The sequence below is a fragment of the Eschrichtius robustus genome, chromosome 8 (genome assembly GCF_028021215.1).
Source record: "Eschrichtius robustus isolate mEscRob2 chromosome 8, mEscRob2.pri, whole genome shotgun sequence".
NCBI classification, from domain to species: domain Eukaryota; kingdom Metazoa; phylum Chordata; class Mammalia; order Artiodactyla; family Eschrichtiidae; genus Eschrichtius; species Eschrichtius robustus.
This window is the reverse complement of record NC_090831.1, coordinates 97,591,606-97,609,764: the sequence shown is the minus strand read 5'-3', so window position 1 is coordinate 97,609,764 and position 18,159 is coordinate 97,591,606. Positions and strand designations below refer to the sequence as shown.

General features: G+C 35.6%; 1 protein-coding gene across 1 annotated transcript in view; it reads right to left on the bottom strand.

Annotated features, from left to right (window-relative positions):
* CFTR (CF transmembrane conductance regulator) overlaps positions 1-18,159 on the bottom strand; it is a 233,003-nt gene that overhangs the window by 104,165 nt on the left and 110,679 nt on the right. The window contains exons 13-14 of the mRNA XM_068549816.1: positions 16,951-17,133; positions 10,410-10,601 (exon numbers count right to left, since the gene is read on the bottom strand). Of these exons, the coding sequence (XP_068405917.1) occupies positions 10,410-10,601; positions 16,951-17,133 (375 nt within the window). The remainder of the gene's footprint in view (positions 1-10,409; positions 10,602-16,950; positions 17,134-18,159) is intronic.

Here is an 18,159-nt window from a genome sequence, read left to right as displayed (position 1 = left end):
CCAAGAGGTACTGTATAGAGAGAAAAAATGAATTAACCATGTCTGCACACAGCTGTTGTAACTGTGGATGTAGCTCTGTATGATATGCATCCACAGAGGGAGGTTAACTTCTAAAGCAGGGAATATACATGAATGAATTCTATAAATTAAAAACTGGAGTTCTGTTCATTAGGGAAGATAGTTTGTTGGCCTAAGTCAAACTTGATTACAAATAGCTGTACCTACAAATATTGGCTAAAGATTAATCCTTGCTAGAAAGCTTAAGAAGTGAGAACGTTCTATCAACTTGAAAAATAAAAACTCTTCTCTCACTGGGTTTTGGTACTGACCAAAAGTTTTCACAGCAGAAAACTCGAATTCCAATATATTTGTTATTGGACCCAACAAAAGTACAAAAAGCACTATTATAATAGATATTACGGTCTTTTGTCGTCAATATTAAACTACTGTTTAACATTCATATACATATATATACATATATATACATACATGGTTTTATGTATGAACTTGTGAGCATATATGTAATTCTAGTCATAGCTTGAAGAGCTGTAAAATGCAGTGCTTTAATGTGTCTTGGGATAAGTGTCCCCAAGGAAGTTAGAAAAGATACTCGAGACAAAGAATCTTATTTATTGTGTTCTAGCTCTACATTAGACTCATTTAACGACAGATTTCTGGACTCCAGATTTCAGATTCTCTGAAATGATTCTTAACAATCGATTTTTTAAAAGCTCTCTAGATGATTTTAATTCAGTTGGTCTAAGAATTGGCAGTTAAGAACCTACTCATTCCTTAACTATCTTTTCCAGGTCTACCCACCCAAGATGCTGGGACAAATCCAGCATCCAGAAAGTACTCCTTTCTCAGAGTTTCACTGGCACATTACTGTGTTATCTTGCACTTGATCCTGCTCTGGAGTTCCTCGCAGGTCTCCCAGGTCCCTAGTAACCAGGGCTCCTCAGGAGATGGGCTTCAGTACGTCCTCACCCATCACCTCTGAAGTAATCCTACCAAGATCCTTATTCTCTCAAGAGCTCATTTTAGAAAACCAGCTGCTCAACTTGCCCTGAGAAGGCTTCCTTCCCTGAGCTGACTGCCCACCTACTTGGACCTCCATGTTTTAAATTTAGGTCATGAGGCATGAAGAAGAGATTCTGCCCCAAGGTGAGAAGAAAAGAAGACAATTTGGGAGAAGATACGGGAAGAAATGTTCTGACATTTAAATTTCAAGTGTGTTAGTATAGGTGGTCTTCCCAAGATCCAGGAGTACGGAATTTAGGAGTATGGTAGCTTGATATGTCAATTATATGAAAATAAATATCCTCCAAAGACTTTTCAAAACTATGTCATGAAATTTTCAGTGCCGTTAGTTCACAAGTCTTTGTTATCATAACCTTCTCTTTCACAAATGGCAGACTTATAATCCCAATGGTTTAATAATACTGTTACAATCATAGTGACATTAACCAGCCTGAAGTCCTAACTCAAAGTCTGCAATGTTCAATGCATAAGTCGTAGGAGTTTCTAATAGGCAACAACCCTAATCGAGTATAGCAAAAAAGAGAAGAAGTCAGAAGGTTTGGATTCTCTTGCTGGTCCCATCAATTATGAGACGTGATCTTCAACAAGTCTCTCAAACTTTCACTTCTTACACTTTAAAATGTGCATAACAATATTTCATAAATGTCTATCCACATCTCCATTATCCCCCTCCAGTTTGCATGTTACACTGGATAAATCTTCCTAAAATATTGTTTTTATTATGGCACTCCCTCCAGTGAAGAAAAGCAACCATGGAGGACCCACCTGCTCCCCTCCCAAGGGGCCTGTGCTCCCACTAAGCACCACGTTTTGCCGACTCCTCTTGCAGCTAAACCGCTGCATGAGAACTGGATTTCCCCAGGTATATGAAACATGAAAGTGAAGTGTGGATGACTCTCCCTTTCTGCCTCTTGTGGCTATTTGGTTTAATTGCTGGCAAGTGGGGAGACAGAAACCACGATCTGATTGTTCTCTCCCAGTTCAGCTCTCATCATATACCCCTTCCTTTCCAGGTCCCAGCTTCGCTGCACTACCTAGAGCTTCCCTGAAAGTGCAGTGCTCTCACTTGACTCCAGCCCATTTCATCCTACACCCCAGCCACACACAACTGGCCACAGCTCCTCGAAGGTACAATGTTCTCTGTTGGCTCCCGGCTTTGTACATTGTGTTCTCTTTCTGGAATGTTCTCCCTGTTCTTCATTCAAATGATTCCTACTCATCCATCAACTCTCACCTTAGATGTCACTTCCTCCAGGGAAACCTCACCTGACCTTCTAAGACCAGATTAAGTGCTGCTTCTCTATACCATATAAGTACCCGGTATTAACCAATATCATAGAACTTAACAAACTGCACTGGTTTTACTTGTTCATTTCCACCAGAATGAAAGACCTTTGAGGACAGGGATTGTGCCTTTTTCACCAGTAATTCCCAGAGTTTGACGCAGTCCCTAGTTTAATGTTTGCACTCACAAATATTTACTACATGAGTGAATATATATATTCATATATATGTGTGTGTGTGTATATATATATATATATATATATATATATATTTCCCCCCCTAAAAAATCTGTAAGTCAAAAGCTCATTACAGACAGGACCCTTGTTATACTTGCAGGCAGCATTCAGAGTACCTAACATATACTGTGTCCATAGCAGAAACTCAACAAATGCTTATTGAAATCAATTTTTTAATTTATGAAATTTGAATCAAGGGTAATTAAACCTTCTAAATAAAAATTAGGTATTATAGACTTGGTTCTGAAATATATTCATGGTAATATAATTGCTATTTCAAGGGCTATTTTTGTCTAGAGAATACTTATGCTCAATTTTTAGAAAACCCAAGTTTCCCTTCCTGGAAAGGAATTTATGAACATTACCAAGTTCTAAGGTTCTATTAAAGTCTAAAGTTCTATTAAAATATAAGTGTAAACTCTTCTCTTGATCTCGTTTAATTAGCCATCACTACAAAATGGAAAATTCCAAGAGTGTAGGGTCCAGTATCCCAGTTCTTCAAAAGGGATGAAACATCCCCTATATATAATGATACAGCATGGCTTTGACCTTTGGAAAACTTAATGATTTTTTGTTTTTTAATATGAAGGCCTGGCCTAAATATCTTAATTTCATTATCTATTCATGAGATAGCTTGGTCCCAGACAGTTATAATTCAACTTTTATACTACTGTTCTGTTGACCTGCCCACATCTTAGGAAGAGGGGCAGTCTTAGGGTTATTCAGGTTTTAGAGATGCAAGAACTCCCATTTGTTTAAGCTAATAATTAGTTCCAGAATTGTAATCTTAATTGCTAAACCCTAGTTCACACCTTTAGAATTCAGCACATTTTCATTTTGATTGTAAACTCTAGGGAAAGTGGTCACTAGATAACTAGAAAGTGAAAATTCAATGGACCAAGGTGTGCAAAAATGCTTAGCAGAGCAATGCTGACTTATGCCCTCCCAATGGATGTTAGCTAGTATTTATTTTTAAGTTCCAGGGTTCAAATGAAGTGAAATAATAGTCTAGTTCAGGAAACTCTATGGTGTTCCTGTTTGGTTCCACAGTTTTATTAAATAAATGTACTTGCTTCATATTATAATAAATAAATGGGAGTGCTTTCAAACTTAATTACCTATCAATCAGTAGAAAATGACAGGTGGTTCAAGGTACAGTCACTTAGTGTGGTTTATTCTGGTTTAGGGGACATAGTTCAGTGTGTTTCGAATATCTGCTTTGGATGTCTATTATATCTTGGCTACTACTGAATGCAAATGTTAATTTGTGTGGCACCATTTTATTTACAGATCTCACAACTGAACATTCCTGAATTCTCCTACAATGGTGGATTGACCACCCAAAGGTTAAGTCTGTTCAATGCAGGTTAGTTTTGGCCAGATCTGAAGATCCAGGGGTCAAATTCAAATTTAATTAGTCTTGTGGTATCTGCATGATGGAATTTATTTTCCAGCACAGCTGTTAACTCATTTCTTTGCTTACTTCCCTCCCAAGTTTTTCATACTTCTTGCCAGTTTCCCTCCCAAGATTTCTTTCTCTTAGTAATTTCTTGCCAAGTTCCCTCCTAATTTTTTTTTCTTCTAGTGACTAAATATGAAAACTGTCTAGTGGAATAGAAAACACAAACAGATTTTACTTCTTCAACTTACACAGTAAATATTTTTATTACAATGTGTATGTAATGAATGGCCGTGACAAATATTTACCTAATGACGACCATTTTGTGGTTACCGAAGGACTGCAACAGCTTTGTGAAAACCAATTACATATCCTTAGCCTCGGACCTATTCTCACATCCCCCACCCCACCTTCCACCATGCACTATTACAAAAGCCAATTACTGCTCCAAACCAGGTCCTTTTACAAGAGAGTGAGTCACTGAAGAAAGACAGTCCAATTACTTGGTACCCAAACACTAGCCTGCCTGGGATCCGTTGCTGTCAGTTGTGAGGCAGTGTCATAGGATAAGATATTGGAGAATGGCAAAGGAGCGGTATTCTGGAAAGTTTTACAAGGCAAGAGGACAGTGAAACCTGTCACTCTTTCAATGACAAAATATGATTATAATCTCCTTACGGGATAAGTAAATTAATGGGGGCCCAATTATATTAATTCCTCTTTTTGAGCTAGCAAAATCTTCAGTGCTGGTTACAAAAGTCACAAATATTTAGGAGGATTCTAAGGGTAGTTTGGGAACGTGGAAAGAAAACATTGGAGGATAAGTTAATGGGCACAAGGATACAAAATGGTATTTTTAAGAATTAACTATTAATTTGTCTAGAAATCCATTCTACTATAATCTAGATCCAAAGTAGGACATATATGCAAGACATGGAGAAGTTCCTGAAAGAGGAGACCTAAAGGTGAAGAGTCTGAACAGGACTTGCTTTCTCGTGTCTGCTTGTTACAATTTATTCTATCAGCATAGCACTGTCTCCATGCCCTTCCCTGTGATAAAGTCTTCACTCAATCCCACTGGCTGAATAGTTTTCAACCACAGACTGAAATCAGAAAACTATGTGAACTATGTTGTGCATGCTTTTTCCTATCCAAGCGAATTTGCACCTACCTGCCTACTCCTATGACACCAGGCATCATTACACACTCAAGTGCTTTGTAGATATCAAAGTTGAATAAAAACACAAAAATGATGAAGAAAATATTCCGCCTCATCTACAGTTCCAAGTCTAGATGTAGTACATTAAGAAACAGATCAGCTTTGGCAGTCAAAATGAAAACCTATTGAATCATGAATGTTTGTATTTGGTGATAGGGGCCACAGAGAGAACACGCTGAGGGAGTGCTGGGCTGACACCAGGTGTTAACCCTCAAGGATTCTGTAGGTATTTTGTGTTCCTGTGCTCAAAACTCCTCCACCAAATGCTTAAAAAAATAAAACCTTCATTTTGGAAGGTTCTCACTGGCCTCTTTCAAAGGCGGGAACAGTTGTTTAACAACAACAAAAATCGGAAACTCTAAAGTCACTGAAAATAGGGGAAACTTGATTTTGACTGCCAGGATAGTCTAGCACTTTTAATTATGTTTGTCACTCCCAGCAAAAACTTTCTGTTGTATAATTGTCTCCTCAAACTCTGAGACTGTGAGGCTCAGAAAAGAACATTTTCTGAGCAAAATTCTTGCAACTGACATGCCTACTTCAAAATATTTCTGAAACAGTCATCCAGCAAGAATTTATCCTTCTCCCTATCAATGTGCTTGGTGGAGTATCCCAAAATAAAGTTTTTAGAATCACTATTCTCAAGGAATTTACCATGTAGTTGGATAGATAACAGCATACAGGAAACATTCAGTAAAGAGAAGAGAAAATCATATACTAATGTACTCATTGTACTTACTACATTTGCCAGTTTAAAGTACAGGAATTTAGGAGATGCTGCATGGTTTCGCCTATCGTAAGATGACTAGGAAGACCTAAGTCAGTTGCAAAAGTCAGCAGGACAGAAAGGAGCAGGGACTCAGGGACTATTAAAAATAAAAAGCTAAGTGTTTTATTTGCTATTTTAAGGCAAAGAGGATGAAGAGTGAATTGTACAATAAAAAAACAGAAAACATCGTCATTATTAAAACCCATCTAGTGGTGTCCTCCACTGGTACTTTGTTAGCAAGACCTGTGATCCCTCTGCTTGATCAGACATCTTAGTTCTATGTAACTGACCTCCACATCCTTCTTTGCTAAACCCATAGCATCTCTACCTGTACCTCTTTCCAGTTCCTGTTATGCAAGGAATCCTTAATCCTAAACCAATTTCTCTTCTCTTCTAATATCTAGAGGAAAGAAATATTCACTTTTTCCCAAAGGCTCATTTTTCCTGATGCTCTTTCCTAAGGATGCAAATATTGAACAGTATACAAATAAGGGATTCCTTATCTTCTCATAATTACTCTGATACTTTTGTCTCTTCTTGTCCATCATTGACATTATCTGGATTACTGAAATAGCTTCCTATTAGTCTTCCTCCTTCTAATCAGAATAGCAAAAAGTACTACAACTACTAATAATAATAATCGCTGTTTTATTTATTAAGTACTCTCTATGTGCCAGAAAAATCCACAAAACCCTATAAAATAGGTAATATTATCCTTATATTGCAGAGGATAAAACTCAGTATACAGCAAGGTTAAATAACTTTCTTCAGTAGCCCAGCTCTATTAGGTTTCAAAATCTCTGTTCTTTCTGCTAATCCACAAAGGTTCGAATCATGTCCACCTTAATTCTGCTTCTCATATCACAGCCAAAGAGATATATCTGAATTGCAAAGCTGATTACATCACTTCCCTGATTAAAGCTCTCCAAGACCAAATTCCTGAGACTGGTTTTCAAGGCTCCCAAGTCATGGCCCTCCGGCTTCATTCCTCCCCACTCACGGTCCCCCAATAACACTCTCGTTCTATCAAGATGCTTGTGGTTCCCCGCGCAAACCAAGTGGTTTCATGTCTGGTTTTTCTGCTCATGCAGTTTCCTCTGTCCAGAATATATTTTCCATTTTGACTTATCCTTCAAGGTGTCTGTTTTTAGAGAAAGCCTCCCTGAGAAGCTCCCTCAGCTGGGCTTCTGTAGTGCCTGAGAGCACTTCTAGCCCAACGCTTGCTATATTATACTGAAATAGTCTCTTTGCATATGTTTTCTTTGAGTAAAGGAATAATAAGGTTTTCATTTGGTACCCACCCTGCCTCCACCACAGTGAATGGTGTCTGGTAATCACAGAAGTCATGTTGTGGGGTTTGAAAGGGACAGAGAAACTAGAACCACCTCCCAACCCTGTGGCCATTTCTGGAGCATGGAACCAATATGCCTACACGCCAGACCTTCAGGATCGTATGCCAACTGTTTTCTTCCACAGAACACTCCAACTTTTGTTGATTGGGTCATGTAGACCAGCTATAGATGACCACTTTTATAATTTTCTCTTAAAACTGCTTTTGTCAGCATCAAAATTGATACTGATGATTTTTCATGGTTCTCTTCAATTACGCCAAACCCCACCTTTTTCCACAGTACTCACTAACAAGAACAGGGTCTCAGACACATTTATCTTACGTCATGCTCTCTAGCAGTATTCTCCACCTCCAAAGGAAATAGAAATGAGCTACTGTTTACTGAATGGCTAATTTGTACCACATGTGTTAGGCACCTATTTATCGCATTTAATTTTCTCAACAATCCAGGGAACATCACTCATCAATCTTCACTTCTTCATATCAACCTAATCTTCTCTACTTTATTGGCAGCTCTAATGTTCTTAATCAAAAAAATTCCTCCAACGCCATAAGTTTCACTCTTGTCACCATTAGAATTCCACAGGGAATCATTCCATCAGAGGACATCAGCCTTGTGCCTCCTCTGGAGATTATTCCTTACATTAGTAGACTCAGCTTCATCCTTTTACTCCTATAGAAATGTCTCTTTTCTTCCTATTAGAGCAGCCATTACATTCTTTATTGATTTTTTTTTCCTACTGGCCCATGAACTTCCGCAGTATATAGATCTTGCTCTATTCATATTTTCATAAAATACAGCAAGTCTCAATAAATGTTTTCAAAATTAAGACTCCCTATTTTCTTATAGTTTAAAAGTTCATTTAGGCACAGAAAACCATATATTGTATGATTCTAATTATGTGAAATATCTAGAATAGGAATATTTTAAAGACAAAAGTTTGCTTAGGGCTGGGTGGACGAGTTAGGTATGAGAGAATGTAAATTGATTGCTAACCGGGATTTCTTTTAGAGGAGTTGAAAATGTGGTGATGGTTGTACAACCTTGAGAATATACTAAAAAAAAAAAAAAAAAAAGGATTATACACTTTAAAAATAATTTTAAGGCTGGCCATGGAATCAGAAAAAAAAGGAATAATATGTTTTTACTCTTATCCTCTTTCTTTCATTATTTTAACAGTTTTATCAAGATATAATTCACATACCATACAACCATTCATTAAAATACAGGTCACTTTACTATGCACTCTTTAGAAAATAGACTACATCTTATTCAACTTGGCATTCTCAGGACCTAGCACAGTATTCAGAAGATAGTAAATGCTCATTCTATGAATTAGGTACCTATACCTCTGAATTTACTACTACTAATATAGCTATGCCATATTTGGGTTAAATATACTTTCATAGGTTTACTTGGGGGGAATCAAGACACCAATTATAAAACCATTTCTATGGGAAAAGATATATTCAAAGCAAAAAATAAAACCTACCAGAAACCTGCCAACACCTTGCCACTAATAAACAAAGAGAGCCCATGATTTATCTTGCAGGGCACTCACTATCAGTCCTACATCCTAGCCCCCTCCTAGACAAATATCTATATTCTCTAGAAACACGCAGATTCTTTATAACAAATTTAATGAGTGTTCCAACCTCTAGGTTTTGAAATACTATCCCTGGAAGAAGAGCTTTTGAGGAATGAAGAATATTTCTTCAAGGTAAATCCAGTATTTTTCAGGATAGCTTTCATTTTTATTATGCTTTCAGGGTGTATGAAAAATAAGAGAATGGAGCTTTTAAAAACTACTGTTGAATAAGTCAGTACATACATAAAAAGCCATTTGTTCAAGGATGTAGCCCTCTTTTGTAAGGACTGCAGTTTCTATCTAATCCACAATTAGCCTTTTTTCTATTTTTCTTGCACTGCATTTTAAGCTTCATTTTATTCCACTGCAATTTTTTTTCATAAAAGTTGATTTAAAGGAATCTACTAATGTCAAATGCCATTTACCAAGGATAGTGATTTTGAATCAAGATCATTATTCAGGCAATACTACTAATAAACCTCATAATGTCATATTTTCCCTGCTGATAAACCTCATAATGATATATTCCCTACCATTAACATCGATAATTATTGAACCCTTTATCATGCAATTTATGTATTGAATAGTACAAGATCCATGTACTGACTTCATTTGGAATGCTTTCTGTATTTCCAGATGATTAGCTCATTCCTCAATATTGTTACGAAGTGATTCGTCGTAATTTTGCCTCTGTTTCAGAGAATTAGTCACTAAAGGTTGTATGGTTACATGTTCAAGGCCAAAGGATGAGATATAATCACAATTTAATCGCTGATTCCCTACCGGAGGTCAATGTTTGTTTCATTAGGCTATGGTGTTATTAAAATAATTAAAATCCTCTTATGTAATTTTGAAGTACCTTTCAAAAAATATATGCTATATAAATGTCTATGGAGGACATCTGTCTCACTAATAAGTGTACAAAATTCTTACCATTCATAGAGTTTTTATTGTAACCAAACCAGACCACCATTTAAAAAATAAATTGTAAAAAAAATTTAAAATTTAAATAAATAAATAAATAAATAAATAAATTGTAACTTCTTTATGTTTCTGCAAGCTTCTTACAGCAGGGGTCATATATTTTATTATTTACTCACAGTTTACCCATTGTGGAAATGTGATTAATATATACAGATTGAGGGCTTCCCTGGTGGCGCAGTGGTTGAGAATCTGCCTGCCAATGCAGGGGACACGGGTTCGAGCCCTGGTCTGGGAAGATACCACATGCCGTATGAGCGGCTGGGCCCGCGAGCCACGATTATTGAGCCTGCGCGTCTGGAGCCTGTGCTCCGCAACAAGAGAGGCCCGCGCACCGCGATGAAGAGTGGCCCCCGCTTGCCACAACTAGAGAAAGCCCTCGCGCAGAAACGAAGACCCAGCACAGCCATAAATACATAAATACATAAAATTTAAAAATAAAAATAAAATATATATATACAGATTGATTAAGTAAAAAGTTAAATATATAGTTTGAAGGTTTCATATGCATAATCAGATATTTTTCACATAGTTACTTACCTCTTCTAGTTGGCATGCTTTGATGACACTCCTATATCTATACTCATCATAGGAAACACCAAAGATGATGTTATCTTTAATGGTGCCAGGCATGATCCAGGAAAACTGAGAGCAGAATGAAATTCTTCCACTGTGCTTAATTTTACCCTCTGAAGGCTCCAGTTCTCCCATAATCATCATTAGAAGTGAAGTCTGGAAATAAACCCATTGTTATTAAGTTAAATCACTTGATCAAATCACTCTCAGGATGCACGTGCCTCCAACTGTCATCCTAAGGGGAAGTATCTATTCTAATTTTTAAAGATTCTATATTAATTTATTCAATTCAAAAAATTTTAAGCACTTCCTGTTCTAGATATACTGCTATGCACAAAAGATACAAAGAGGAATAAAAGAGACAATTACAATGGAGTGTGATAAGTGCTACAATAGAGGCTCACAGAGATGGGGCACCTAATTCAGATTGTTGGGATGGGTTTGGAAGAGGTCAGGGAAAGATTAGTAACAGCTGACATTTATTGACAGCTCATTTATTTTCTCACATGCCTTATTCAGTCTATCTAATGCCGTTGTACTTTTCTTGGAAACATGTTCAGAATCTGGGGGCTTCTTCCACTACTACCTGGATTAAGCTAATATCATCTCTTGCCAGAATAAATACAATAGCCTTCTAACTTATCTCCTTGCTCTGCCCTTGTCTTCCTATAATCTATTCTCAAAGTGGCCCTGTCAAAATGTAAGTCTGATCATGTTACTTTTCTACTGAAAACCCTCCAAAGGTTTCTAATGTCTTCAGAACAAAAGCCTAACTCCTCACAAGGCCCTTTGTAAGTCCCTCAGAGCCTTTTTACAAGGTCCCAAGTAATGGTGTGGCTCCCATTACTTCTCTGACAGCTCTACTCTCCATGGCTCACTGTGCCAACCCCAACGACCTCCTTGCTGTTGTGTGAACTGGACAGACACAGTCCCATTTCACAGGTTTGCTCCACCCCCTACCTGGAAGATTTCCCCAGAGAGCCACATGACCTAATCTCTCACCTCCTTCAAGTTTTTGCTCAAATGTTACCTTTCAATGAGGCCTTCCCTATCTCCACTGCTTAAAATCATACCCCTATCACCAATCTTCCTTTCTGTTTTATCTTCATAGTATTTACTATCATATGACATACACACACACACACACACACACACACACACACACACATATATATATATATGTATATCTCCCACTAGAATGTGAGCCTTTTGGGTTGAGGAAGAGGGTATGTTGTGGGTTTTTTTCACTACTATATCCTCAGGGTCTAGAATGGTACCTGGCACAAAGTAGCTACTCAATATAATCGCTAAATGATATTGTATTTTACTCAATAATTTAATGATATGATACATTATATTATCGCTAAATGATATTGTATTTTACTCAATAATTTAATGATATGATACATTATATTAAATTAGAAGGGCTCAAAAACTTTAAACACTGAATTACTGGTACATAAATATAGAAACCAATGGAAGAGAATTAAAACTACACAAACAGATCCAAATGCATAAAAGAACTAGTGTTTGATAAAGATGGCATCTAAAATCAGTGGAGAAAAATAGACTATTCAGTATATGGTGCTGAACAACTGAACAGCCAACTGGAGGTCAAACAAAAAAACTGTAGGCATATATCACACCATATGCATGATGAACTCCAAACAGGCCAAAGAATAAGTATAAAAATAAGACCATAAAATACTTGAAGAAAACATTGAAGGATGCCTAAATTAAAAAAGAAAGAAAGAAAGAAAAAAAAATGGAGTAAGAAAGCCTTTCTATGACTCAAAATCCAGAAGCCATAACATAAAAGATAAATTAAATCACGTTTAAAAAAATCTTGTGCACAGAAAACTAAAGGAAAAAATGTCAAGCTGAAGTAAATATTTGCAAGTTATATCACTCAAAGGAATAATTTCCCTCTTAAGTGATCTTAAAATCAAAAAGAAAAATACCAACATCCCATTAGAAAATTGTGCAAAGTATACAAACAGATATTTTACCAAAAATTAAAATAGAAGTGGCCTTTAAACATATGACAAGATATTGTACTTTATTCATAATAAGAGAAGTGCAAATTGAAAAACACACTGACATATGGCTTCACCCAATGAGACTGGAAATAATTCAAAAATTAGATGCCGTCTGCTGGGGATGCTGTGGGGGAATAAATCTGCAATCTTATGTGGACTGTATGGCCTGTGAATAAATCGATGCAACCTTCAGGAAGTTTGACAGATATACAAATGCTTTACCATTTCTAGGAAGCTACATTGCAGAAATACTTGTAGACGTGCTGAATGGCATATATGCAAGATTAGTCATAGCATCATTCTTTGTGTTAGCTAAGCACTGGAAATAACCCACATTGTCAATCGATAGGTGACTCATTACATTACAGACCTCTATCCAAACAATAAAATACTATGTAGCGATATATATAATATATATACATTCAAAAAATTAACAAGAGTAGCTGCCTGGGTTGGGAGAAAGAATGGTGGAAAGTGGCAAATAAGTAGAGGAGAAACAGAAGTGAGAGGGAAAATTTTCAACTTTTTATACATTTTAATTTTCCAGAATTTTTAATTTTTGATTAAATTTTAATAAATAATAATATCACCTAAAATATATTAGGAAGAAAGGAGGGACAAGAGACGACATCTTTGTGATATCTAGTTCAGTACATTTTAAAATTCTTATTGTATAGGGAAAAGAAATCCAAAATTCCTTATTTCTACATAAAATTCTTCTATATAAAAATTAAAACTAGAAGTGTTATTTTCATATAGAACAGCTTTATAAATCCCAACAATGGAATGGATCTGATTATATATGGATTACATATCTATATATATAATATATAGATATATATATGTGTAGGCATATAATATTATATGTGTATATATACATATATATGTATACATATATATGCACACAATATACAGGTTAAATATAGGTTTGTATATGTTAAATAAAAAGGTTAAATATATATTTAACAATATTTATCTATATAAACTTATATAGATAAATATATAATATTTATCAATATAAACATTTATCAATAGTTTGCTATTTTGAGAGATGTGAAGTTAAATGTAAACATCATTGAATATAATATATATAGAAAATACCAAATATTGAGAAAACTTGGCAGACTTTGTATTTTATTTAAAAAGTAAGCAAAAACAGAAGCCAACAGCCATTCCACACATCTGATGCTCAGTTATTAGCAGAGCAAGCTAAGAGTTCCAGAGCAAGGCCAGCCAGGGCAGAAGACAGAGACTATGTGGTGTCAGGGGTTGTCAGCAAGGCCACAGACCTGCTTCAGTTGTGTAGACAACAGAAGAACTAAAAATCCCCACACCCTGGGGGCGATGCCATAAGCCAGCCTTTAGTTGGGGATACCCAGGAGTGTAGACTCTTACACCAATACTGCTTAATTAAAATAATTCAAGGAAGTTCCATAAATGAAAGATACTGAATGTAGATTAGAACCCCCCCTCCCAAAATTCATTTTCCCAAAGACATTCAATTAAATAAATTTATATCAAGCACCTATTACATGCTAGGTACTATGATAGTCCTTGGAATACAAAAACAAAGAAGACATGGTTCCCCTACAGTCTAGACATTAATAACAAGGGAGAGTGATAAAATTAAACCTGACCTTACTGGTTTTTTTTAAAGAGACTAAGACGTGTGTCTTATTCAAAAATTAAACAGTCCAATAAAAATTAGGTTTTAAAATCTGTAAACTCTTTGACTCTGCAATCCTAGTCTTAGAAACTGATCATTAGAAAATTATGAAATGCACAAAGATACAGAGCAATAGATTTACAAATAATAGAGAATGCCATCACAACATCATTTATGCAAAAATAACTTGGCAATAATCTGAATATTCAACAAAAACATGTAATGCTATGCAGCCATTGGGAATGACAGTGCTCTGCAGATAAATCTTTGTGATGTGTTTGATTTCTATCTGAGTGAAATTGGTTACAATACAGTATTAGAGAATAATCCTATTTTGGTTTTTATAAACACATATATATAGGAAAATGTCTGGAAGAAAAATATTTCAAAATATTTACCTGATTATCCCTAAGAGGTGAAATTAGGAATAATGTGCATTTTTTCCCGATATTTTTTGTTCTATCTGCATTTTCTTGCTTTTCTACAAAGCTTTAACAACAGTATAAAACAACTACCATTTATTAAGCATGTACTTTGTTCCAAGTACTGCATCAAGGGCTTTCTGTACATTTGCTTATCTAATCCTTATACCTGACCTTATTGTATTTTATATCTCTGGATTTCCAGAGATATAAAATACAACCAAAATCTCAGAGATAGCTACTTGATCCATAATGTCCTTCTGGACACAAGTATACACATATATATGCTTTTATAGAATGCAGATCATAATGTACATATTATTTTATAACCTGTTGTCTTTCTTCACTTAAGAGTATCTTCAGAGTCATTTTTTAACATCCCTTAGCCTGACTGAATAACATGCCATTATATAACTACACCAAAATTTATCTAATCAATCCCCTATTGTTAGATATTTAGGGCTTCCCCCAATTTTGGGCTACTGAAACAATGTTGTGATGAATATATAAAATCTCTGCAAACATACTAGGATAAGTCATAGAAATTGACAAGTTATTTGGTTATTTTTAAGGCTTTGGATATACAAATTACCAAATTGAGTGGTGCAGGATTTATCTTGAAATGTGAATATTTTCAATTATTCTATCATATATTTTAGCTAGATCTTTTATCTAATAAGATTATAAAATGCTCCATTCCTATACTATGAAAGGACATCCTCCTAGACTGAGTTGCCAAGTTGTTTCTCAGAGGGGTTTAATTATTCCTAAGGGGCCACTGCCTCCATCTGACTCCATCTTCATATCTACTTCCCAGAAAATGCAACTGTAACTCCAGCCAGCAATTATCTGCTCATCAGTTCTTAATAGAGTTGCCTGAAATTTAATTGCTGGTTAAGTCTTGTAATCTGTAATCCCAAAGCTATTTGTTTGCACCTTTAAAGAAGTAATTTTAAACACCTAAACAAAATTAATTTTAAAAATTCTGTGAAATACTATTACTGTCTGCTCACAAGCAATCATTCTTGTTTAGATCATCTGTGACTTGTTTATTAGCAGCTCCTCCTATGGTATCATTTTCCTTTAATAGTGATAATTGCTAGTAATATTATACAAGAAATAGAAGGAAAAAGTAGCACTTGAAGAAGAAACACATTTTTCTAAGAAGAAAATGCACAACTACAGCTACTTTATTGAAAGGCCTGTTTCTCATGTGGGGAAACGTACCTGGAGAGAGAAATAAGCAAACTGTATATCACTAGCACTATGAACACTAAATTCAATGACTAGAAATTTTCTGTGGCATTTTGTTTCCCACGTCTCAGACTAAATTCTTCAAAATATGGTTCTTCCTATATTAGACATTAATAAATAACTGTCTTTCAGGAGTATTTCTATTTTTATTTACATTTTTATCTTATAGCAGCACTGCTCCTTCCTTCCTCCCTCCCTTCCTCCCTCCCTCCCTTCTTCCCTCCCTCCCTTTCTTCCTTCCTTCCTTTTCTTTCATCAAAGCTAAAATTATAGTCAAATGGGATGAAGGACCTATTTTTAATAGACTTTCAAAGCAAATACCTATTATCCTTAGTAGCCCATTCCAAAGCCAGGAGGCCCTTTCTTATCCCTGATTTTATTCCTTCATGCCCTTTAAATTTATTTCCTAGATAAAGACAACAAGTGTTTATAATTATCTGAACAATAACTCAGATCTTTGAAGATCACTATAAAGTCTTCTCTGACAATAAAGTTTGACCCTTTAGCTTTCTAACCTATTAATTTTTGTCAGATATATCTCCAAATATCCATGGTTTATAATTAGTTGGGGTGGGGGGGTGTTGAGGCTGACCAGCACTGAATAAATTAACATTCCTATGTATTGCCTTCAAAAAACTGTCCCAACTCAATAATTTTTCCTCATAATAAATCATAAGCAAGTCTGAGTCCATTCTCCAAAATTCTAATGTCAACAAAATGGGGACCTTTTACATGCAGTTATTGAAGTAAAATCTAAGCCATGATTTTCCTGGACCAGCTCTGAGAAAATGTCTGTGCCACAGACTGGTAAAAATGGATGCCTCATTTGTTCAATAAAGTTATTGAATGCTCATCCTGTATGTGCATGACGCTGTGCTGAGTGGTGTCCAAAATATAAAGATATAAAAGAAAAAGTCACTGAAAATAATAGGAAGAAATAAAAGGCTAGAGGATGCTATCAGTGGAATAACTTATATTATAAGGAACTCTACATCCAAGTATTCTCCTAATACCAATGTAAGAATTTCTCCAAAACACCTTATTACATTACAGACAAACTAGAGAAAGAAAGGAGAAAATCATGTCAAGTTAAGATCTTCATAATGAGGTATAAATGAGACTACCTTGCCTGCTCCAGTAGATCCAGCGACAGCCAACAACTGTCCTCTTTCTATCTTGAAACTGATATCTTTCAGGACAGGAGCACCGAGAAGTGAGAAGTTACTGAAGAAGAGGCTGTTATCACCATTGGAAATTTTTCTATTGTTATTATTTTGTTTTGCTTTCTCAAATAATTTCCCAAATCCCTGTAAAAAAAAAACAAACATGTTTTTCAGATATTTTCAATAGCTACTTGCATTATGTATGATTAGTTTGAAAAGCACATGGCACATGACCCATACTTTACAGCACACAATTGATAGCACATGATTTCTAGAGCACATGATCCAAAACATCTGAAAATTATAATAATAATTTCAATTTCTCAGATTGTTGCTCACCACCAAATTTAATTAAAGATCTCTATCTACATATATAAAGGTATCTATCTATATATATGTGTGCATGTATATATATATATGTGTGTATGTAAATATATACACACACATAAATATATATCCTCTCCTATAGGCTGGGTACATAAACGTAATTATTTAATCTTCAGCAGAATAACAATATATGAGGTAGATTTTATAATCGTTCTCTTTCAAAGCTGTAGACTGTGACTCAAAGAGGTTAATCAACTAAAGTCACGTAAGTAGTAGGCCTGAGTAGAATTACAACCCAAATCTTCTGCTCTATCATGCTGGTAGTACCTTCCTCTGAGAAGCTCAAAGCATTTCTTTAATTAGCTATTATTAAGTATAAATGTGATGATACTGCCATATGATTTGAATGAATTCCATTTTTGTAAGGGTAGCTGGGAGAAGGAATTCTCTTTTGAAAGTGCCCTGCTTCTATACTGCCCCATGGGAAGCTTTAGGGTAGTGGTCTTCAAACCAAAGTAAACAGCACTACAGATTATCAGGAGGAAGGTAGTGCACACAGTTTTAACGGAATGTATTCCCACATCCTCAACATGCAAAAGTACTCCTTCCTAAAGTTAATCTGCCTGAGAATTTGCCTGCTGTTTGTGATTTCTCTTTCCCACTTCCTGCTCACAATTGTCCTTCCCTCACTTTACACAGAAGAGGCAGCCTTCTCACCAGCCCTAAGTTTAGTTACGTTGCACTTTCTGGAGTGCAAAAAGTTCAGTAATACAAACAATGGGACCGTAAGAGAATGATTTTCTCCTGAAAGGTGATCCCATAAAAGCAAAGCCAGAAATACTG